Source organism: Polypterus senegalus, chromosome 12 (genome assembly GCF_016835505.1).
Source record: "Polypterus senegalus isolate Bchr_013 chromosome 12, ASM1683550v1, whole genome shotgun sequence".
Classification (NCBI taxonomy): Eukaryota; Metazoa; Chordata; class Cladistia; order Polypteriformes; family Polypteridae; genus Polypterus; species Polypterus senegalus.
The window spans coordinates 145798352-145824438 of record NC_053165.1 but is presented as its reverse complement, the minus strand read 5'-3'; the positions used below and the strand labels follow the sequence as shown (position 1 = coordinate 145824438).

General features: G+C 37.6%; 1 protein-coding gene across 1 annotated transcript in view; it reads left to right on the top strand.

Annotated features, from left to right (window-relative positions):
• Positions 1 to 24501, top strand: part of lipca (lipase, hepatic a) — a 39203-nt gene extending 14702 nt beyond the window's left edge. Inside the window, exons 4-10 of the mRNA XM_039770222.1 lie at positions 2453 to 2632; positions 6452 to 6569; positions 9119 to 9352; positions 12477 to 12719; positions 18105 to 18219; positions 20539 to 20757; positions 22401 to 24501. Of these exons, the coding sequence (XP_039626156.1) occupies positions 2453 to 2632; positions 6452 to 6569; positions 9119 to 9352; positions 12477 to 12719; positions 18105 to 18219; positions 20539 to 20757; positions 22401 to 22521 (1230 nt within the window). The 3' untranslated portion in view covers positions 22522 to 24501. The remainder of the gene's footprint in view (positions 1 to 2452; positions 2633 to 6451; positions 6570 to 9118; positions 9353 to 12476; positions 12720 to 18104; positions 18220 to 20538; positions 20758 to 22400) is intronic.
• Positions 24502 to 26087: the final 1586 nt, after the last annotated feature.

Genomic DNA, 26087 nt, shown 5'->3' with positions numbered 1-26087 from the left:
CATTAACTGTATAAAGAGTAACACTCTAAAGTAGTGCTCATACTAACATAATGCTCAAACTAACAGACATGAAATAATGCCAGAATTCTTTTTCTATATACTGATAATGAAGGTGCAGATGTCTTCAGGAAATTATAAAATTAAAAGACATCAGACTGTTAGAAATTTCAAATAAAATGGCTTCACTCAAACTATAGAAAGCAGATGATCAGGTATTCTGTGAAAGTTTTAAATCCTGATGTTGTAGTTTTGTGTGTTGTACTGTTACTGATTGTTTTTTTCAAATGCTTTGAAGTCTTTTATCTGAGTTGTACGGATGATCTCATGAAGCAGGAGATTAATCAGTAATGGAGTCTGCGCATAACCCAGTCTGAACTTTTTGGGGATATGAAGTGACCTAAGGTGCTTATACTGCTTAAAGCTTAGGAGTTTCTTTTGATATTTGATGGCAAATCACATTTCTTCTCAGGTGAGTTCACTCGCTTTGAATTTTGATGTATAGTATCAGGGGCTGGCTGTGCTAAAAGGCTTGGGGTCCAGTTGTCAGGGTTATGACCATAAATTGTGGAGTTGTAAGTCTCACATCTCTTTGGTTCCTACCTTATACATTTTAATGGTCTTGCTTCCCTAAAGCCCAGGATTCAAGTGTTGTGTAGGCAGAATAAGCCTGCTGTGCCTGGAGAAGGAATATTCCACTGACATCATGCATTAAAAGGCCATGATAAGGGATTCATCATGCACACCCAATTTACTGGGATGCTGCTCTGTTCTTCTATCAGGTTGACTAGCAGGTTGTCACTCTGCAATGAAATACAAAGGCAAATTGCAAGAGAAAGAGCAAATGTGAGGAGTTCAAGAAGAGAAGACAGACCACTGTACCAGACTCTTTGACACAAATGACAGCAGAATGATAAAAGCCCAGAGAAGCTTCTGCTGTCAATATAATCCTGACAAGGAAGACATAGGATTAGAAAATGTAAAGGTGCCTCTAATTCTGTATAAACACACTTCACTTGATTTGATTTGTCCCTGTTTCCATGGCAGAGAATGTTCTGTGTATCATTTTTGTTTTCACTGCTGCTTTATTTTAAATATGTACTAGTGAGGTGTTGTCCACAATCTGAGTGGACACCAGATACTCCACACTTATGGAGTCACTGTCCAGCTAGTATGGCTTTTAATCTATATTCATTCACTGTATGTATTCTTTGGACAAGTCTCTTGACTTCCAATTTTTGTGTGTATGTGAGACTCTAATGACTGACCATTAAAACAATAGGAAGCCAGATGCGACCATTCTGTTTTTAAAGTTAAATTTAATATTGTCCTGTATACCTATACCTCTGAGGTTTCAGTATATGGGCACAGTTTACTAAACCATGAAAACATTGGCTTAAACCAGAAAAAAAATTAATTCAGGAACAAGAGCCAAATATCAAGTGACTAGTATGGTACATTAAAAGGGGCATGCCAGGGTTCACCAGCATGCCATGAATTTCAACCAGAATGAAAGATACTGAAATGAAGACCAGGGCTACTGAATTACACTCTGGATGGCGACAGTGATGTCAGGTTTTCCCTTTAACTAATGTCTTAATTAGAACCTGTTTATTTACTACTAAAGGAATATGTTTTTGAGCTTAGTTGTAGTTAACTTGCTTGTTTCGATTGAGAACCCTTAATTGCTTGTTTTAGTTTTAATGGCTTTTATTTGTTGCCTGTTTTTTTTAACCAGCCACTAGTTAATAATGAGGTGCAAATGACAAAAAAACTACCAGCTCTTCAGCTAACATGCTGCCATTTCAACCTGTGCTAATGCGTCATGAGGAATCTGTGTTAATAAAATACTTTGAAATAAATGAGGGATAAGGGAAAGCCAAGACTTACAAATCTGTTTTATACCACAAAACATGGATAATGTTCTCAAAAAGTAGAACATCTACAATGTGTGTGATTTGTCTTGGAAAAATTAAAGCACTAACAAGCCATGTAATTAAATGCAAAGTTTTATAATTTGCAAGGCCTAGCTTCTAATTATGAAATTGGCAGGAACAAAAACCTGCAGCCACTAAAGAACTGTTATTGAGGACCCCTGTTGTAAACCATAGCCTTGTTATGAAGAGCCTCCAAGCCATCGTTCGAAGGCTAATGCCATTTTCCTCAATGGTGATCAATTGAGAGTTGTAATATTTTTGAACACAGTTTTACTAGTTTAGAAAAATATATTCAGTAATTTTTAGAGTTCAGAGTCAAAGTTTGCCTAGTGCTTAATACTGATTTTCTTATGTAAGATTTTAGTTGACCACTATTCACAAAACCTAGGGTTTTAGCCTACTTACCACCCATGTAGCTTGCTATACTTTTAATGAAATTAATAACCCTTAATACGCTTGTCACGTCAAGTGAGATGGGCTCACAATGCTACAATGTAAAACTGCTGTTTTTGTTTCAGGTGGATGGGATGCTAGAGAGTTGGGTTATGAAGCTGGCAGCTGCACTGAAGACAAAGATGAAGGACATCAATGTAATTATTGCTGACTGGCTGTCACTGGCTCATGAACATTATCCAATTGCAGTACAGAATACACGACTCGTGGGCCAAGAGATCGCAGATATGCTGGAGTGGTTGCAGGTATGGAAACAGGCTCTACTTATAGAGGGGTAATGCCAGATTTAAGGATGGGGCATCAAACAGGATCTGTGATTTGGTTAGCCCATCCAATTATCCATCCATCTTTATTAAATCAACAAATAAAGATTGGAATGGTTTTACCATGCAGAAAAAGCATGGTTTATCCAGTTTTACATCTTAAATGGCAACAATGAAATTTTGACAGAAATTTTGCAAAACAATTGGAATGTGGAAATATACCACACTGATTCTTCCTTAGAATTGTAAATCATTAAAATTTTCCCTCTTGATTTAGAATTATATTGCATTATAAAAAACAGTTTCAAAGCAGTTATTGAAAAATGCATATATTCACTAAAATGAAATGCAGCCACACAGACATGGTGCAGATCATCATGGCCAAATGATGTTAGTACACCACATGCTTTGAGAGTGCCATGTAGGATTGTTCCCCAACTCACCAAAACCATGACAACTATGTTGCTCTCACTAGAGTTAATTACAGCTTATTATCCATACATTTTCCAACCCGCTGAATCCGAACTACAGCTTATTATGCTACATCATAATATTCTGTACCTGTTAAACTTCATGGAAGTGATGCAAGTAAAAAGAGTTACAAGTGACAACCCCCTTAAGAAAAACAGTTGTACAAATCACAGGGGCCTACTGTATATCTAAGAAGGAACATGTGCTCAACAGGTCACAGTGCACACACTCTGCATTCTTCTGTGAAACAAAATCATCTGAATTGTTGTGTAAAATTGTGGTCACAGTACAGAAAAATGTACCCCACAAGCCAGGCAGTGAAAAGCTTCCCATAAGACGGTATCTCCCATCTTGTATTCATAATTATTGTTCTACGTGTAGTACTTTCTTCTTTTGTACAATAAACTTCATTATCAATGTTTTTGCCCAGTTTTTAAGATTGTCCAGGTCATTTTGAATAATTTTTGCTCTCTTCTCAGTATCTGCTATCCCTGCAAATGTCACAAGTCTACCAACACTATCAGAAGTCTTGATATTAATATAAATTAGAAAATCTAAAGATCCAAGGACAGACATCTGAGGAACTTTACTGATGACTTCACTGCATATATTGTACAACAGGAGTACCCAATGCATCGATCGCAATTGACTGTTAGATCGCAAAGGTAGTGCAGGTAGATCGCGTTGCATTCAAAAAAATTTTTTTTTAAAATGTTAATCTATCATATATCCTCCCTATGGCATTTGCCACTTGATTGACATACAGGGCAGCCAGTCAGAGATCTCTTTTCTTCTAACACATTAGTCACCCCACACGCACAATCAAACGCGCGAGCTAGTGCAAAACTCCGCCAGTCATCTAGTTAGCCTTCCAATTTATATTGACTAAAGAAGGGATTTAAAAAAATTGTTTGGGGAGGGTATGGGCTGCATGTGGAATTGGAAGAGGATTTTTTTCTCAAAATTTCACAATCGAAGTGCGTTTGTCTGATCTGTCAATCTATCATTGCTATTCCAAAGAAGAAAAATGTGAAAAGGCACTTTTTCGAACTGTTCATAAAAACTACGAAACTGATGTCCTTCCGAAAAGAGATCTGAGAAAGAGAATGGATAGGGAACTAAAATCGCAGTTAATCGGATAGCCATCATTTTTCACTCAGCTGAATTCAAAAGCTCCTTGACTGCATTATTCGGCTCTACTTATTTATGCGAGTCAGCCTTTTCCCACATGAAGATTATTAAATCCAAATACTGTAGTGACCATAAATGTACTGAATTGTTATTGTGCCAAAAAGGTTATTCAGTTATGCAAGGTATGACAACATACATTTTATACATAAAGTATAAAGTGTGTGTGTGTGTATACAGTGGTGTGAAAAACTATTTGCCCCCTTCCTGATTTCTTATTCTTTTGCATGTTTGTCACACAAAATGTTTCTGATCATCAAACACATTTAACCATTAGTCAAATATAACACAAGTAAACACAAAATGCAGTTTTTAAATGATGGTTTTATTATTTAGGAGAAAAAATCCAAACCTACATGGCCCTGTGTGAAAAAGTAATTTTCCCCTTGTTAAAAATAACCTAACTGTGGTGTATCACACCTGAGTTCAATTTCCGTAGCCACCCCCAGGCCTGATTACTGCCACACCTGTTTCAATCAAGAAATCACTTAAATAGGAGCTGCCTGACACAGAGAAGTAGACCAAAAGCACCTCAAAAGCTAGACGACATCATGCCAAGATCCAAAGAAATTCAGGAACAAATGAGAACAGAAGTAATTGAGATCTATCAGTCTGGTAAAGGTTATAAAGCCATTTCTAAAGCTTTGGGACTCCAGCGAACCACAGTGAGAGCCATTATCCACAAATGGCAAAAACATGGAACAGTGGTGAACCTTCCCAGGAGTGGCGGCCGACCAAAATTACCCCAAGAGCACAGAGACGACTCATCCGAGAGGTCACAAAAGACCCCAGGACAACGTCTAAAGAACTGCAGGCCTCACTTGCCTCAATTAAGGTCAGTGTTCACGACTCCACCATAAGAAAGAGACTGGGCAAAAACGGCCTGCATGGCAGATTTCCAAGACGCAAACCACTGTTAAGCAAAAAGAACATTAGGGCTCGTCTCAGTTTTGCTAAGAAACATCTCAATGATTGCCAAGACTTTTAGGAAAATACCTTGTGGACTGATGAGACAAAAGTTGAACTTTTTGGAAGGCAAATGTCCCGTTACATCTGGCGTAAAAGGAACACAGCATTTCAGAAAAGAACATCATAACAACAGTAAAATATGGTGGTGGTAGTGTGATGGTCTGGGGTTGTTTTGCTGCTTCAGGACCTGGAAGGCTTGCTGTGATAGATGGAACCATGAATTCTACTGTCTACCAAAAAATCCTGAAGGAGAATGTGCGGCCATCTGTTCGTCAAGTCAAGCTGAAGCGATCTTGGGTGCTGCAACAGGACAATGACCCAAAACACACCAGCAAATCCACCTCTGAATGGCTGAAGAAAAACAAAATGAAGACTTTGGAGTGGCCTGAATCCAATTGAGATGCTATGGCATGACCTTAAAAAGGCGGTTCATGCTAGAAAACCCTCAAATAAAGCTGAATTACAACAATTCTGCAAAGATGAGTGGGCCAAAATTCCTCCAGAGCGCTGTAAAAGACTCATTGCAAGTTATCGCAAACGCTTGATTGCAGTTATTGCTGTTAAGGGTGGCCCAACCAGTTATTAGGTTCAGGGGGCAATTACTTTTCCACACAGGGCCATGTAGGTTTGGATTTTTTCTCCCTAAATAATAAAAAACATAATTTAAAAACTGCATTTTGTGTTTACTTGTGTTATATTTGACTAATGGTTAAATGTGTTTGATGATCAGAAACATTTTGTGTGACAAACATGCAAAAGAATAAGAAATCAGGAAGGGGGCAAATAGTTTTTCACACCACTGTATATAAAGCATTTTTAATGTAGGTAGATCATTTCTACTGGTCATTATAAAAGTAGCTCACAAGCCAAAAAAGGTGTGGGCACCCCTGCTGTACAACATTCACCCCTTGCATGTACTATTTGTCTCCTGCCACATGATCAATTTGAAATTCAGTTTTGTAAGTTACATCTACTGTTAATAGTTTCTAGTTTCAAACTTACTCTAATCTTTAGTGTGAGACATTATCAAAGATTTTTTTGTAATTTTAAGTAAATCCCATCATATGCTTTAATTTTGTTAACCAGTTCAGTAGATTGCTCACAAAAGTGTAATAACTTGGTTTCCATTATGTGACATTTTTGAGACACAAATGGTTTATTGTTTCATTTCAGGAATCTTACCAGTTTTCAACAGACAAGGTCCACTTGATTGGCTACAGTCTGGGCGCTCATGTTTCAGGTTTTGCTGGGAGCCACATTAGTAGCTCTAAGAAGATTGGAAGAATTACAGGTAGAGTAACATTGGTAAACATCTTTTAGGCATTTGAAAAATATGACAGGGTGCATGTTCAGTTGTAAATACAAGCACTTCTTTTAACTGTCTCATCAAATAACGCTACTGCAGTATGCCAACTGTACAGTCTTTTGATTAAAATTGGAGAATAAAGTTTGATTTATAAACATTGTGTCAGTTATAAGAGCTTTTTGTCTTGATTTTTGTTAACCAAATGTAAAGCAGGGCACTTATCCTAATTAACAGGGAAAATTCACAAACTGTATAATGTAATACTGAAAATAATTAAGGGAAATAATGGTCAACTCTATCACTACCCATCTGAAATAAATATCTCAGATAGCAAGGAGAATATGGAAATAGAAAAGTGACATTGCAAGCTAGATTATTTAGTTCTGTAAATTAAAAACAAATGAAGAAACGCAGTAAAAAAATCCTAGAAGTTTCATGTTTATTATACATTATTTCCGTAACAATTTTTATTGCATGGAATTGAATTTTGTGAAGTTTATACAAAAAACAATAATCATTATTTCCCCACAGGCCTCTAAGATAACATTCATTATAAGCACACCTCACAGCTTGTGTAGATGAAATGTGATAATCCAAACTGTTGATGAAATGGTAACACAAATCGTCAGAATTGCTTACATAGCACCTCTGTCAGGAATACGGCTAACAATGTCACATAAAGCAAAGCAACCAACATGTCTAAGTCCAGAAAGGAAGCACAGCAAGCAGAACATGAGGGCAGCAGCATCAGAAGAACTGTAAAATTTGGGAATATTCAGTAAATTTGAACAATCTTAAATTTAAGTAATAACAGTTAATGAATGGATTTGCCAGATGAAGAAGTATAATTTATGCCTGACAGCAGACATTCAAAGTACAGTATTCCTCTAAATCAGGGGCATCCAACTCCGGTCCCGGTGGGCCACAGTGGCTGCAGGTTTTCCTTCTAACCATCTTCTTAAATAGTCATTTTTGCCACGGATTCACTTGTATTGCCTTCGTTTTAATCAACATCAATTAAACATTGACTTAGACCCCTTAGTTGTTTGTTTTTCGTTAATGAGCAACCAAACAATAATGAGACACAAAACAAGCCATCACATGACCAGCTCACCTGAAAATAAAGAAAGGTGAAGGTCTCAGTCATGTTGGTCTGCTCAGGTCACCAAAACATCTTGACGGCAGTCTTAGAAAAAACAGCAAATCAATAGTCTGCTGTGGCAGAATGAAAGCAGCAACAAGTCATGATATTCAATAACAGCTTTAATTAACAGCAAGAATTGGCTTCTTAATATAAACTGGTTGGAGTGAAATTGGCTGGAGTTTGATGTTCCAATTTAGCTGGTCATCTATTGGGTTGTTTCATATCTCATTTCTGTTTGGCTGCCATTTAATGAAGAAACAAATCAATTCAGAGGACTGAATCTTTAAAAACAGGGCTAGGAAAATGAAGGAAAATAAGTTAATTAGCAGTGAATAGTACTCGCTGATTAGGAAAGGGGTTAGAATGAAAACTGGCAGCCACTGTGGCCCACCAGGACTGGAGTTGGACACCACTGCTCTAAATCATGTTGTTTATCTTATGCAAGAGAAGTTTCATGCATGATATCACTGCATTTATAGTATATGTTGCCTTTGTCGTGTGTCTGGTTTTCCTTTTATCAGAACTAGATAGATGTGTGGCAGACACAACAAGCCTGTTTGGTAAACAATTCTATAAGCAAAATCATGTCAAACACTGTTTTGTTCTCATATCCATCGAGATGTTCCATTTTAATTAATGACTCAAAAAAACATTACCAGTTGTTCTCCATGTTTTTGAATTTCCTAGGAAGTGAACAAAACACTAAATTTAGATCTACTCACAATGTGTGGATGCTAAGTGAGAGAAATAAAAATCAGAATTTGGATAGTATGATGATGTAGTGGATATATCACAGATCCTGCTGCCACACATGCGGTCTTTGTTCATGTGAAGATTACACATACCCCTGTGTTTCCATGGTTTTTCCTCCCACATCCTCAGACTTACTGGTTAAGAAGAAAGGTGATTTCAAATTGTCATTTTTGTGAGAATTGGATTTAAATGTTTTTGCTTCACAAATGTGGTTAGTAACAACTAATCATTTTGGTGATATTATTGACATTAGATTCTCCACCAGCATAATCAGTTTATACTTTCCAGCCTTTCACATTGATTGATTTTTAAGTCCAGTTCTCACCGAGAGGTGGGGAAATCTCCCTGTATTTATGTTGCCCACTAGTCCAGAGAACATCCTACTAAGATTCAAGAAGTAGGTGGGGTGGAGGAAGGTACTGTGAATTTCAGGACAGCTGCTTGATTAATGGTGGCTGTAAAATGCATGAAGTAAAAACATTCTTGAACATGTTGAAATATGAGACAAAGCCAAGTTTGAGTTTACATTTAATTCTGGAAAGTCTTTCCACCGATGGTATAGAATTGATATGTGTTTTTTTCTTTTTGGCCTTCATGTCACATTGCAGCTTTGATTAAAGTGTTTGTTTCCTTCCAGGTCTAGACCCTGCTGGCCCACTCTTTGAGGGAATGTCCTACACAGATCGTCTCTCTCCTGATGATGCCAACTTTGTAGATGCTATTCACACATTCACTCAACAACATATGGGTCTGAGTGTTGGAATAAAGCAGCCAGTGGCCCATTATGACTTTTACCCAAACGGAGGCACTTTCCAGCCTGGCTGCCACATAAAGGATGTATTTGAACACCTCTCACAGTATGGGCTTCTGGGTAAGGAAATTTTTCAGCTTGGGGCAAGCAGGTTAGAATAATAGACTCTGGATCTCAGACTGTTTTTTATTTTTATCAAGTGTGTTCTCATATGGTTGTAAAGAAAAGGAGGGGGTGTGCATAATAACTTAAAAAATGAAGTTTCTTTAGTAAGGTATTGGTGCATTAGCAGTGATTAAAAGGGATATTCTCTTTGGAAAATATCAAAGAATAGATTACGAAGTTGAACAGTAATGCACACATCTGCTATTTCAATCTCCACTCCCAATGCCCTCAGAAAGGTTTTTTTTTTTTATTTGTGATTACTTTCTGTGCAGTAATATGAAAACAAGTGTTACCCTGCATTATGATTGGCAAATTTCTTTAGATTAAAAAAAAACACTTCAGTGTATTAAGTACTTTTACTTTGTCTATACTGTGCGTCCCTTTAGCCAGGTAGCAACACCTAATTCAGTATTTAAAAGAGTGGAGTGCACAGTATGGTGTCACCTAGTCAGTCCCCACCACTCATTCACTCTGTCCAACCTCCTTACTCACATAACATAGAAATATAAATTCTAATACTGCCTGGTACAATGTATGGTAGTTACAATGAAAGCAACACTATAATGTTGGATTAATTGATTACTATGTGTCCAATGGATTAAGGATAAAAAAATTGCAGAAGCAACTGTACAAGTATGGCTACCACAGTAAAAGGCACAATATAAAGCCTGATTTATAGAGCTGGCAATGTGTCTTGGTGTGTAAGGTAAAATGCATACAGACTGGTTTAATTTACTTATCCTGCAACAAATTTGCTTCAATGTTGATTACTCAGTAATCTCCCACTTCATGAACTAGACTTCTGAACATCAGGGGTGATTGTTTAATGCACACCTGTCACTCACTCACTGTGGTCTAACTGAAATGAAAAAAATAATAAATATACAATATACACACACATACTGACATACGTATGTAAACATTTATTCTATTGATCTGCATATGTAAAGTGATTTGTTGTCTACAGAAAGATACTTTAGAGAGTAAGGGTTGCTTGTTTAGAGATTTTACCCTAAGGAATAAGAGTAACTGAATCCAATAATTTGAAGACGCGAGTATTGATATTGTATGTTTTCACCAGTAGAGGGCACCCCAATATAGAGAGCCAAAGGCAAAGTAGGACAAGATGTGATCTTTTTGCATGCTTATGACCTTATTTGAAATAACAGAGGTATACAAATGTAACAACCAGTTTTTAGACGTTAAGCGAAAAGAGAAGACTGTAGTGTAGGTTTAACTAACATATGTCTAGCAAAAATGCAAATGAATACATAAAAGCAGTGAAAAACACATCAGAGGAGATTCTAAATGGAAGTAATTAGGTAAAATAAAATTCACAGATATATTAATTTCTGTTTATAAAATCTACTGAGTACAGTACCATGCAAACTGCAGAATTACCCTTTATTATCTACCAAATTTGAAAAGACTGTTGGGACTCATGCCACAACTGATCTTTCCAACTTTGTTAATGTATCTTGATTTGTATAATTTATAATGTTCCAGCACATTCTCCCTTTGTTTTGAGTAGTCCTGTTTCTTCCTGCATACAAAGATCTGTAAGCTAGGTATACTTTTCAATAAGAGCAAGTGCGCACGGATATCCAGCATAATGAACTGGCATCACATCACTGATTAGTGGTTAGTTCTGCTTTGCATCTGATGCCGTTAGGACAGCGTCTGGATTCTTATTAATACTTATATTATGCAAACCCATAGTTTACTTTTGAAACCGCCCATGATCCATCCCACCAAATAGTTAATAGTAGAAGGTGCTTGTAAAGTGTTAGAGTGCAGAAATGGAACGCTTAATTTATGCCTCAACTATAAATTGGTAGAAAATAACAAAACCAAGAACAACATGCTGGTTTGAAAATGAAATCCAGTCCAGTACAGACAGGAATTAAAGTATTCTAGAATCTTATATTTGTTTGTAAATGTATTTATTCAGACTAGCAGAAAGAGTCAAAGTCTGCATAGAGTACTGAAACTTTATTTTTGTAATTGCTGCACTCTCCTATCTAATCTGAAGGCCTCATGCATTAGAGTAAGTCACGGCCTGGCTAGTCTGTACTGTTGGTGCTTTTGAACATTTACTGTTACTTATTAAATAGCTTTGAAAATGAATTACAATAATGTAAGAGACAGAGTGTTGCAGTGGTTAGTACTGCAGCCTGTCACTTCCCCAGAGAATTTTGAGTTTTAATCCCAGCCTGGTCACTATTTATGTGGAGGTTGCATTTCCTTTTCATGCATGGATTTTTTTTTCTTTTTTCTTAAGGAGTCCTACACTGTTTTGCTCTTATTACAGAGATGCACATTATGCCAACTAGGAGCTCAGAATTTCCCTGTTATAAATTAATATGGAGATGTGCATGAGTGAGTCAATGTACAAGACATATACATTTGCTAGAGAACGCACACATTTTGTTCATCAGCTTTTCTGAGTCTGCCTATTTCAATACAATATCAGATAGAGTAGTAATCTATTATATCTTAGCAGCAAGACAAGATCCAATACTGAATGATATACCAGTTCACTGCAGACCATGATCATACACATACCCACAACAGTCATGCTCAAGTAATTTAAAGTTACCAATTAACCAAATGTGCATATCAGAGATGTGGTTGAAATCTGAATACTCAAGGAAAACCAAAGCTGACAAAAGGAGAAGGTGCAAACTCCACACACAGAGCAGCAGGGCTATGGCATTAATCCAGGATGCAGGGACCTGTTAGGCAGGATCTTTAACTAGAGGACCACTGGATACAAAAATAAAAAAATATTTACAGCTATAGAGAACAATAGACATACACTAAAGGCTGTCTACTTTGAGGACAGTACAAATAAAAAGACAACTGACTATTGAGATCACTTTAGAACCTTTTTTGTAGTTAATTTTCATATGAATGTAAAAAAAACTCCTTATCCTTCTTCATCACCATAGGAAGGCTGTCCTGAATTAATGTTATAGATTCAAGCTTTTTTTGTTTGTTTTTTAAGGGTGCATGGGATATGGACTATGTACAGGTTAATAAGATATTTATTAAATACTTAACCTTTTTAACATAACAGGTTTTCAACAAAGCGTCAAGTGTGCTCATGAGAGGTCTGTACACCTGTTTATCGACTCCCTGCTGAATGAAGACAAGCAGAGTGTTGCATACTGGTGCAATGACAATAACTCCTTTGATAAAGGAATCTGTCTCGATTGCCGGAAGAACCGTTGCAACACATTGGGCTACAACATCAAAAAGGTTCGGACTGGGGCAAGCAAGAGACTATATCTGAAGACTCGCTCCAGAATGCCATATAAAGGTCAGATTCGTACAAAAAACTTGCACTACTAAATGTATCTAAACAGGATGGCTCAGTTGTTAACATTAACCTTCTACAGATGCACATGTACTTATAATTTACTTGTATTGATTTTACACCTCCTGATCATGTTTCCATTCACCTGATGCATTGAACTAATCATATAATCAAATCAAAGCCGAATTCTGCTATTCATCTTTTTTAAAGAATATGTAAATGCACAGCCTATTACCTAAGTAACAGACATCCTGAGTCATGTATCAGAGATATCATCAGAAAGATTTCAGACATGCTTTCCTCAGGGAATTTAAAAGCAATTTAAATTCAGTTTATTTTTCTGTTAAGTACAAACTAAAGGAAACTAATCAAAACATTTAAAAAAATTGAATAAAAATAGTGCACTGCCTCTCAGCTCCAAGAGAATGGGTTTCAGATAACAGGGTGGGTAAGTCTGCGTGGATGATGCATGTGGTCCCTCGTGTCCGTGTGGGTTCTCTTCAGGTAATATAATTCTCATTTTAAATTGGTCCAATGTAAGTAGACTGTGGGTGTTAAGCATGAGTGTTCCCTGAAATGACCTAGCACTTTACAACCCTTAAAGAAGTGGGCTGAGAAAATAGATGGGTGGATTAAAATACACACACATATACAAACACAAGCAGTTCATCAAAAATAATTACCCAGCCTTTATATAATGACCATTTCATATTCTATTGTGAACAATTGTATTAAACTGGGTATATTTTTCCATTGTAGATCCTTATGAATTAATTACAAATGAAAACAGAAAATAAATGGTGCCTGAAGCATTTGACTTTCTCTCCTTACGAAATAAGAGTTGTTGGTTTTTTTAAAAGCTTTCTAGGTTTTTGTCCTGGATATGACGTTAAACTGCATCCGGCCCTGCAAGCGGTCCTCCAATTTACAGAGAAATCATGGGGGGTGGTGGCAGGATTGGCACTCCAGCCAAAAAACTTCACACAGCTCCAAGACAACAGAAAGGACTCCTTTTTGCTCTCCACGGGAGTAGCTCTGCTGCAGCCGCCCATAGGAAGGCTGCTAGCATCACGAAGGGGATGGGGGAAAGCCCTTGGGAGCCCCATCTCTGGAAGAGGCAAAACCGTTGGAGAGCCAATGGGGTCAGGTCTGTTGGGGATTGGAATTGGTGTGGTGCTGAGGAGTCGACCGCTGCACGGCAGCACTTTTGCAAACCGGGATCCCGAGTTGTTTTATCTTGTAGTGGGTGCGGCAACGCACTGTACCAGTGCATGCTTCCCAACTTGACTTGACTTGTTCTAGGTTTGTATCTAAAGACTCGCTCAAGAATGCCTACACTTTTCCCAACCCAATGGCTCAGTAATTCATCTGCAGATTCAGGATCATACCTGGAAGTCTCATTTATAAACTTTTGTGTGGATTTGAGCATGAAAGCATGTGTACAGCAAAATAAAAAAAATCTGATTTGTAAAACCTTGCATTCACAAATTTCTATACAGTTTACCCATTATAAATCACTATCATCTTGTAAATGTGCATACATGAATGCCCCTTAAACTTCACCTGGTTGCTGCCTTGAAACAAACATACCTGTATATGGAGCATACTAATCAATCTCATACCTGTGCAATCACGATGCTGCAGAACTTCATTGGCTGGTATATCAGCCTCCCCACCTGACACAACATGACCCTGTCACCTGCATTCAAGTGTATCTGATTTTGCCCCACAACTGAGTATGCCAAGTCATGTATGGCATTACTACAAATCTCTACCCTCTTGGATCAAGGAAAGGCAGAAGGCACCAGCAACTGAGCGGTTAGTCACTATTACATGGGACATATAATGACACGATTGCAGAAATATTGAACAGTACTGGCTATTTACCTTACCAGCAAGCCAGTCAACGAGTACAGTAGCATCATGCAGATGACTTGTGCATTAATGGAATGACACTTCCCACGGTCAACAGAAGCAACTTCATTCTCGCGCGATACCCTTATTGCAATATGACTGAATAATAATAATAATAACAACACATTTTATTTATACAGCGCCATTCTCATGCTCAAGGTGCTTATTTAAACAGCAGGGTATACTGTATGTAACATTGGGTACAAATATTTCTGCATAGAATACTAAACAGATAAATACAGGAGATACAAAGCATTAAATAGAATACAAATAATAAACCAGATTAAAATACTAAATTCAATACTAAAACAAAAGCCTGAACAAATAACATCATTTGTAATATTACACACACACACACACACAAATCATCCTGAGAATGATTTGGACAGAGAGGTAAACTGAACGAATGGGCAGAATGTCCTGAACAGGTGATTGTTTAAGTTGCTTTTTAAAGGAGTGAATGGAGTCTGGTGATTTAATTAATTTAGGGAGGTTATACCAAAGTCTGTGTGCTATACAGCTAAAGGCCCTGTCACCCACAGAGTGCAGGTTAGTGTGGGGCACAACAAGATTGCCAGAATCAGAGGACCTTAGTGGGCAAACAGGAGCAGAGTGATGGAGAAGGTCATTGATGCAAGGCCATTTAAAGCTTTATCAGTTAATAATAAAATGTTATATTCCATTCTGTAAGACAAAGGAAGCTAGTGGAGGTGAAGCAAGATGGGTGTTATGTGCTCGTTGTTGCTGGTTCATGTAAGGACTCTTGCAGCAGAGTTTTGAATTAGATGGAGCCGTTTGAAAGGGACAGGTGCCAGTAGGGATAATCAATGCAGGATATGATAAAAGCATGGACAAGTTTCTCAGCATTAGAATAAGAGAGGAATGAGCGAACACAGCATATGTTATGGAGATGAAAATAAGAAAGAGTCTTAATGTAGTTTATGGGGGTGGAACAAGAAAGGGAGGAATCAAAGTTGACACCAAGATTCTTTGCATTAAAAGAAGGTCTGATGAGATCTCCATCATGAGTGATTGAGAAGGTGCTCATTTTCTTAAGGTGCTCTTTAGTGCCAATTTGCAGGAGTTTTTCTTTAAGTTTTAATTTTAAAGAGTTCTGCTCCATCCAGGTTTTGACTGCACTAAGGCAAGTTGTGAACTGAGAAAGCTCTGATGAAGTTTCACTTTTAACATTGAAACAGAGTTGAGTATCATCTGCATAAAAATGATAACCCAGACCAAAAGGTACAAATAATATGGTCAAGGGGAAACAAAGATACAGAAGAGCAGAGGACCGAGCCCCAAGGAAACTCCTTGTGTGACTGGCGCTGAGCTGGATATGCTGTTGCCAAGACTAACAAACACCTGCCTGTCAGTCAGATAGAACTTAAACCACTGGAGGGCAGTACCAGAAACATCCAGCATGTTCTCCATTCTGGACAGTAGAATGTCATGTCTAATGGTGTCAAATGCTGCACTAAGATCTAACAAAATTAATATGCTGGTTTGTCCAGGCTCTGCTGGCATAAGCAAATCATTAATTACCTAAAATAGAACAGTTTTACAGCTGAGATGTGCCCTGAAATCAGACTGAAAGGGTCTCATCAGTTTATTAGAGGTTAAGTGATTCGTTAATTGGGAGGCTACAACAGTTCAAGAACTTTTGACAGAAAAGGTAAATGAGAAATAGGCTAAAAATTAAGATTGTCTGAGATTAGATTAGGTCTGAGCTGTGGACCTCTATGAGAGTTAAAAAGGCAAGGTACTTTAGTGTGTTGGCTCTTTGTGTTTGGTTCCTGGAAGGTAAACATTCACCCACATACAAGATTGCTCAGAACTTTGGCTTTTGTTTTATGACTTTCTCCATGCCAACCAGAATTAAGACTCGAATAAGCACAATTTGTCCAATTCAGCAAAGGAAGACTTTAATTCCTTTAAAATACTATGAGCCTCTTAGTGGTTTCCTGCCTAGTAGTAATAATAATAAATTTATTTATGGAGTACATTTCGTACAGTACATTTAATGCAGCTCAATAAGCTTTACAAAAAAAAAATCGCAATACAAATTACCTTAAAATAAACATAAAATAGTTGCTAACAAAATACTACTAAAGTAATTATAAAATACTATAATTTAAGAAATAAAAGTACAATGAGTAAGAAGTTTCAAGTATATTACCTATTTATCCCACAAGTGATGATGTGATAGAGTACTTAGTTTATTCGTCACATCAGATACTCCGTGTTTGATGGTGCTCTATTCATCAGAGATTGTTACGATACCCTTCTACTGAATGGCCCATCCGATTACTGAACACACCTAATTCCAGTCTGTTTCTGCCTTGTGCTTAATGCCACGGAGATAAACTGTAAAAGGGCACACACACAGCACTTGCTCACAGAGGGCCATATTTGAGATGTAGGAGGAAAACCTTCATAGATAAACACTAAAGATGCAAACACCATGCAACCAGTGACTGGGACTGAATTATACAATAGAACTCTGAAATGGTGAGGAAGCAGCACTAATCATCATGTCATCTTTTCACTAACAAGTGCTTTTCAGATACCTAGCTACCTTTCCACAGATTTGCACTCAATGTTCTTTTTCCCCCTCTTGATTTATCTTTTTGTTAGGAGATACTAGCTAACTGCAGATCCTTCCAGAGCCAGATACCTTTAACTTGAAGTGCTAAGAAATGCTTCCATTTTATACAGGTGACCTACAGACAACTGTGTCATTTGTAAAAATAACCGACTGATCAGCATCTATTTAGGTGTGCCATGACAGAGGTAGTAAATGCTTAAGCTATCCGTTAGAGTTATAGAACTATGTTATTGAGATTGCCCTTTTCTTTGCTTTTAGTTGAAAATATCAAATATATTACAATTTTTTATATTGCAACACCATATATGTGTATGAAGTTCAATGGATGGTGAATACTTTTGATTAAAAGGTATTGTATTACATACATCATGCAGCTGCTGAGATGACAAGAAAATCTTGGACACTTTCTACTTATAGGGACTTTGGCTGTCTAGGGGAGACAAAAATAATCAGAAGTTGATTATCCAACATAAGGAAATTAAAGCCACATGACTATCGCTTTCTACCTTAATACAAAGAGTACAAAGCTTTCTAAAATCCTCACTTTCTACTAACTAGCCAAAAGTAGCATTGAGTTACAAATGGTGAAACAAGGCGATATGGTTGGTGAAGCGGCCGAGGGACAAGCAGGTGTGTTGCCTGACATTCATATCCAGTAAAGCTGCCATGTTCAAGACATCCACACCACACTCAGGAGGTGCTGCGAATATGCTATGTAGGTATTGATAAATAATGTGACATCCACAACATATCAAAGAAAAACAGAGACTAAAATAACTCAAATCTTCAAATCGTACAGCTTTTGTTTTAAACCTCACATACTGTAGGTAAAGTTTAACTGAAGCCTGTATCATGCTTTCTCATTACAGTTTACCACTACCAGTTCAAGATTCAATTCATCAATCAAATTGAACAAACTGAACCAACTCTGACCATTTCACTAATGGGCACCAAGGAGGACATTGAAAACTTGCCGATTGAATTGTGAGTATCAGACAAACAGCGATCTCTGTGACTAAAAAACAAATATCAATTTAATTAGCGCATGATCCTTGGCTGTAATGAGCAGCTAAATCTGTGGCAGTATGGTATTACGAGATTGAAGAGCACTGGCTTTAAAGCTACCAAAATATCATAAAATACTAAATATTTTATACTAAGTACTAAATATACACCCATAGGATTTATGATGGCTGTGTTGAATGAAATCAGACATTACATTACATTGACTATATGTAATACTGTGATATACTGTATATGTTGTATAAATATTTGGACATCTCGGTGCATTAGATAATGCCACTGATCAAAATGTTAAAAAAGCCAAAGCAGGATGGAATGATGTTGATGTTGTTCCTTTAACTGCTGCTTGACATCTTCAAGGATCCATGCCAATGAATTAGATTTTTTAATGAACTTTTCTTGCTGGCATGTACTCTAGCTGCATCTACCACGCAGACTCTAATGATATGGGTTAATTTCCCATCTTGACCACTGGTAGTGTGATGTTTTCAGGGTATTTCTTTTGCCTACATGATTTTTCTCTGGATATTCTGCCATCAATCCACAACCTTAACATGGGCAGGTAATTGACAATACTAAATTAGCCAGTGTAAGTGTTGCTTTGTACCCTGTCCTTGAAGCTGTCAGAGTACACTTCTGGTTACCCATGGCCTTGTAACCCATAATAGTGGTTTAGAAGATGAATGGAAAAAAGAAATACAAAACAAACTGGATGGTGTTACTCAATGCCAGGAGGTTATGTTTTTGTATTAGAAATGGTGTGCCACATCTATTTGGATTCATTTATGTTTTGAGTGTTCACTCGTGTGTCCCCATCTTTCCTAACCAGTTTTCATATCTATTCCGTAATTCTGCCTTCTCTTTGAACTTGAAACCACAGTTTGTGCAATGAACTGGTTTGAGTCCTACATGTTCAACTTAACCTGCAAATGTCTTAGGCACAGTTTAATGTGCATAGTTTAGAATGTCTCTAGAGTTGTGCCTAAAGGATCAGTGTCGAGAGTATATTTTCCTTCACATTCACCTCTCTTAAATTCTCGTCACCTCTACACAATATCTTTTGTTCTTTTTAATCTTTCAGTCTTCAGGTTTTGATTTAGATATTCATCTGGTTTTTGACCATCTCCTTTTGAGTGAAAGATCAAGTTAACTTGACCACTCCACTCCTACTCTATTTAATTTACCTTATATGTTTCCTTCAAAATTGCTCTAGACACCATTACCCTTTGGACCTTCATCTATAATCTCAAACGTTAATGTAAATCAGGATGACTCACAACACACTTCGGTGAATACAATGTTCATTGGTATGTTTCTTCTCAATATTCATCATTTCAATTTTTGAAACTTACACTTCAGGCTCTCTCTATCCATGGCTACTGCCACAGCCCAGCGAGCGTTCAGTCAGGAATGACCATATAAACAACCAAAATGCTGTTGGCTGGCTAAAATTTTGTATGGGTGGAAATTTCTACAGACCCACAATACATATTTCTAATACTTAATGAGATTTAGGTTTACACTTTTTCAATTATTCCCTTTTATTTCACTGTTTTAGAATTCAAATATTGGGAGCCTTAACAGTAGAACTGAAAAACCTTAAACAATGTACTGTTGTGTGTTAAGTACGGTAACAGCATTTTGCTGTACACAAGCCCTTATGTTCGTAATATTATTGTCAACCAGTAATTAAGATTGGAGCATTTCATATTTCAAATATTGTTTAAATATACATACTGTATTTGCTTCCAGAAACTGAGTCGCAATCACAGAGATGTGAGCTTTATGTGATTTCCTTTTTGACAACCTAAGGTTTGTGGCAGTGTGTAAACTTAAATAATAAAGAGACCATCAGCCAGGCAATAAAGACGGGAGATCTCTTGGCTGTGATGCTGCAGTCTACAAAATGGATGACATTTTTTACTAAAGGAAGCGGCAGCATGCTTTGTTGTAAAAACGTATTCAGCTTGGCACAGTGTGACAGTACACTTAAGTCCTTTGTTTTCCTGCAAGTTGAAAGCATCTACACATTTATTGCTCTTTTCACATCAGCAGCACACAGCTACATTACTGCAGGATCTCCACTAGTGCTGTGAAGTAATTTCAGACATTTAATGTAGTGATTGATTAGTTGATCGCTCTTATATGCTCTTGGCTATTTTATTCATGTGGCCACACTACCTCCAAACTACAGACTACTGAATTTTGATTGTTTATAAAGCATTTTGTTACACTGAGAGATATTCCAGTATATTAATTAATGCATATTTTTTTTAACAGGGTGGAGGAAATATCGGGTAATAAGACCTACACATTTCTGATCACACTAGACACGGATATTGGGGAATTGATGGTTCTTAAATTTAAATGGGAAGGAACAGCTGTATGGGACAACATCTGGTACAAAGTCCAGACCATCATGCCATGGATAACAGAGCAGAAAGGACCCAAGCTTACTGTGGGGAAAATCCAAGTAAAGGCTGGCGAGACACAGCAAAAGTAGGTTCCCTCCTTTGTACATTTCAAAAAATCAGAAACGTAAAACCTTTTGAAAATAACATGCATTCGTGACTGCAAAATAAGGAATCAATGAAATTACTCTCTACTTCATTTACCTAAAAGCTACTACCTTAGTGTGAGTATAGGAAACTACAATTATAATTGTTTTTATGCACTCCTCATTTCATGTTTTCTATGGAAAATTATTCTTACCATAATTAAGTGCAATCCTATATGTTAATTACATTGCAATTCTGTGTTTTGACTCAGTTTTATTGCATCATATTTAAAAATATATTAACAAATTGATTGCATTTCACTATTCACAATTTCTGTATCAGTTTAAAGTAACTCATAAATTAAAGCTAAGCAAATGTATGCATTTCAGTTAATGGTTGACCCGATTGTATTGTGTTTGGATTCAAGAGCATGCATTAATCATTTTAAAACTGAACTGAACAGAAGGCAAATCTAAATGTGTTATTTGCAGGAAGGTTTAGTATAACAGACCTGGGTTTGCTTCCCAGGTCCTCCCAGCGTGGAGTTTGCATGTTCTTCCCATGTCTGCGTAGGTTTCCTCCCACAGTCCAAAGACATACAGGTTAGGTGAATTGGCGATCCTATTGGCTCCAGCAGACCCCCGTGACCCTGTAGTTAGGATATAGCGGGTTGAATAATCGATGGATGGATGGGTTTAGTATAACTCATTTTCTAATCTTTAACTGTGTATTTACTTATATACTATTGTATTTTTGTTTTTAATGTATTAAATATATACATTTTACATAGGTTTACTATTCACCTTTTCTAAAGCTACACAGTCACCAGTCATAGCTGCCCATTAAATAATTAATGAACTAAGGCCAGCTGACAACAGTGGAAATTAAAATTGTTAAAGAGAAAGAAAAAGTCAAGTCACCATCCTGGAGACCTCGGCCAACTTACCACCTACCCAGTCCTGGATTTTCTATGGTGGAGTCCGTGCTGGTCATCCAATCTGATGAGGGAATCTTTCCATCTTATTATTCTAATACTCTTTTATCTGAGATGACTCTTCCATATGCAGTAGAGCACCGGGCAGTATAGCAGTCCCACCAAATGCCACATCAAATACCGAGAAGAGAAACAGAATAGAGAAGGGGATTTAATGATGGTTTTAATATATTGTGACACTGATAATGACTAACAAACAGATGCAGTATGCACAGCAAATCGGCAGCTCTAGTCAGGGTAGGCTAGACCAAAATAGTAAGTCTTCAGCCTATTTTAAAAGATGAGACTAATGGGACACCTCTTATAGTAGCAGGCAGATCACTCCACAGCTTCAGGGCTCAGTAACTAAAAGTTTGCCCTCCTACTGTTATTTTATTAATCCTTGGCATTGTAAGCAGGCCAGCATCTTGAGATTTCAATGTGCTTTCTGGTTTGTCTGTAATGATAAGATCAGATAAGTAAGTCTACTGCATGACTTATTAACAAACACTTTAAAATGTACAAGAAAACCGTAACAAGAACACAGAGGCAGCATGTAAGCCACACACAGGGACAGGGCCAGGAATTAAACACAATCTTGTTTTAGTCCAAAGGTGTCACACACATCAGTCCTGTCCAAGGCACCCTAAATGTGCTTTTGTCTCTTCCAGAATGACCTTCTGCGCCCAGAGTGAAGATGGCATGCACATCCCACCCTCTCAGGAGAAAACATTTGTGAGGTGTGAAAAAAATCGTGCTGGGAGGAGAAAGAAGAAACTTCAGCAACCATAACTCAGCCCAGCTACTCACAAGACCATTTTCAGGGGTTCAGATAATGATGTGAATACTTAAACTTGCACGCACCCTCATGTGCAACACACCTCAGGGGATTTTACTGAAGCAAAGAGTTAAACGTTCTCAGCTGTATAAATACAGTATGATTATTTTGCCAATTGAAGTCATTTAATTAAGACTTATACAGTATGTATGATCAAAGTTTTTATTAATATACAGTCGGTTATACGGAGGAATGTCAGGGACAAATAATCATTGTCACATAAGAGAGGTCTTTAGTGGGAGGGGAAACTTGGCACTTTTTTGAAGCACGCATTTAGTCACGCAACAGAATGTTTTTTCCAGGCATAACAAGCTTGAACTTATTTTGCTGGCTGTCTGATTCTGAATACATTTTAACATTCTGAAAAAATATACAATTACCAAGTATTTTAGATGCTATACCACAGAGTTCTGAGTTTCTGGAAAGCAGGAACACACCTGGAAAAAAATAAATACGCATAAAAAAAAAAAAAAAACATAGAAAAACATTTTAACCATCATTTAAAGTTAACAAAAACTGCAAATATGAATGCAGAGAACATGTCAGGACACCTAAAAATAAGTTTTTTCCCCTTTTGTGATTTAATTCAGGGTCTTCTAGTTCTTAATTTATCAGATACATCTTAAAATTACATTTACTCATTTGGCTGACACCTTTACCCAAGGAGACTTGCAACATTTATGATACAATTGGTAACATTTCTTTTAGCTTTCCAATTGGAGCCCAGGCAGGTCAAGTGCCGTCACATGCCTTAAAAATCAACTATTTTGATGTTTCATTGCAGAATTCAGGCCATTTCTACACAAACCACTATTGTCCTACCACAGTCAAGCTGGAACTGTTAGTTCACTGTTCTGAGCTCAAGCAGGTCCTAATTGTTGACTTTAAATGACGATACCTTTTAGTATTGTGGTTTTTTTTAAAAATATGAGTAGGAGATAAACTAAAGAAATGTTTGAGTGATTAGATTTGACTTAAAGTGTATTGTCAGTACAAATCCGTTTGATGTCAAATATACTGAGTTGCTAAACGTGAAACAACAATGCCGTTTCAAAACTGGTGCCAGCCCATCATGAAGCACTTTGACATACAAACACAAGCGACCTATATTTCATAATGTACCATTTTATAGAAACTTCCATCCCAAGGTACATCAAATGAGCGGCATTTTCAGATTGTTTTCATGTCAAATGGAGTACAAGCAGGTTAAGTGATTTGGGTAGGGTCACACAAATGAAAAGGGCAACCCTGCAGCAGAAGGACTGCTCACTATAGGAAAATAAAAGGCCAGTTCAACAAAAAGGACTGAAAACCTGAAGACTACTAAATGAGTATCAAAACAGGGAAGATTGATTCGGTTTGCCTTTTTCTTTAAGGCTCCTTTGTAGCAGTTATTCATCTACGGCATTACTTGATTCTTCCATTTGCAGTGCTACAAAATAATATCCGCAAATACTATAAAAGTGCACACTCACTCATTTGAATGTGGCGTCAATTTAAAGATGTATATATTCCAGTGGTGTCTCCTATAAACTGCACAACCACAAAGGGATTTCATGGTAAAGATTAAATGCAAAGGCCACACTGGACAGGGCAGGTTCAAAGTATATTCCCTTGTTACTTAAACACGTGTGTGTGATGTCATTCATGTCAAATTGTTGCTAGAGGGAATCTGTAATTTTGGCAGAAAGTCTCACTTCCAAAAATGTTTAAGCCAAGAGAGCACGCTGAATTCTAATCACCACCAAAATATATATATATATATTTTTTTTAGATGACTGCTTTCCTTCGGATTTGAATGAACAAAGAGCTGTACATTTCACATGTGACTCCAACCTCATGTGACACCCCACATCTGATGGCGACCAATCCAAGTCAGGTGACATTTCAGAGCGTGAACTCAGTTGAATGTCAATCAGTCAGTCAGTATCCAACCAGCTATATCCTAACACAGGGTCATGGGGGTCTGCTGGAGCCAATCCCAGCCCACCGCAGGGTTAACACACATACCATGCACACCTAACCTGCATGTCTTTGGACTGTCGGAGGAAACCCACGCAGACACGGGGAGAACATGCAAACTCCACACAGGGAGGACCCGGGAAGTGAACCCAGGTCTCCTTACTGCGAGGCAGCAGCGCTACCCACTGTGCCACCGTGCCGCCCTCACTTGAATGTAATAGGAATTTAAAAAAAAAAATCAAACTATGATGATGATGATTTACTGTTTATGACCATCAGCTCCTTTACTGGGGCACAAGTATTTGGAGATTGCTGCCGTGGTCCGAACTTAAACATTATTTTATTTTTGGAGTTAAAGAAAACATTTTTGTCTGAAAGGCTAGGGTGTTGTACTGTGTTAGCCATTATGAATGTAGTGAAGTCAAGCAAAATGACACCTTTTATTGGCTAACTAAAAAAATTACAATATGCGAGCTTTCGAGGCAACTCAGGCCCCCTTCTTCAGGAAAGATATAATCACAATATGAATTACATTTTGTCTGTAGAAGGAGCCTGAGTTGCCTCGAAAGCTCGCATATTGTAATCTTTTTAGTTAGCCAATAAAAGGTGTCATTTTGCTTGACTTTTCACTACATCTGAAAGACAGAAATTTTACTTCTGAATCTTAATTCATATAGAACGATCTGAAAGGCAGACATTTTATGTGTAAATCTTAATACATATAAAATGTAACGATGCAGTCTCTCGAAACAAACTCAATTTCTGTTCAATAAAATGGACCTAAAGCGCTCAATCCTCTGCTGTTTTTATTGTCAGCACCAAAAATACAGGGAGGACCCGTTCCAACTATAGTCCTAGTGAGCTCCATCCCAACTGTCCATAACTAGAGAACATACAGACGACGTCAAGGTGACGTAAAGGGATGTTGGGCTGCCGTGTTTAATGAGCCAATCGGCGTCGGTGGGCTGAACAGTCAAACTTCATCGGTTCCAAGTCAAACATTATTCTTGTCTTTTAATAGCTATCATGTGAGAGTTGTGGAAAATAATAGTGTAAAACGATGCTGCTTTTTTTTCTTTTTTAATTAATAAAAAGTAGCAGAGAAGAAGAGTTGACCAGTGATATCGATGGTCTGGCACTGAGCTGACAGAATGCAAATCCCAAGCATCAACATTGTGTTTGGCTTTGTGTTCCACGTCTTCCTGCCTTCCTACTGCTACCCAAGCTTAATAGGAGAGGCACCCCTCTACCCAACACAACTCCCTCCCCAGCCGTGCCTGTACCCCCTGGATGGACTCTGGACCCTTGGCCTGCACTGGGCGGCTACTTTCACTCCTAGAATCAGGAGGGTATAACTGTTGTACCCAAGCCAAGGCGACAGCATCAGAGACAACTACCTTGATTTCTAAAGGTGTGTGCCCGCCGCTCCGACCCCATGCCTGTGTTTCCAATAAAACAGTGAGGACTCTTTTTATGATCATTTTCTCTTTTCATGTTTATTTTCTTATATTGCTCAGATGTCAAACACACACAAGTCATGTCCTCCTTACCCAATGCT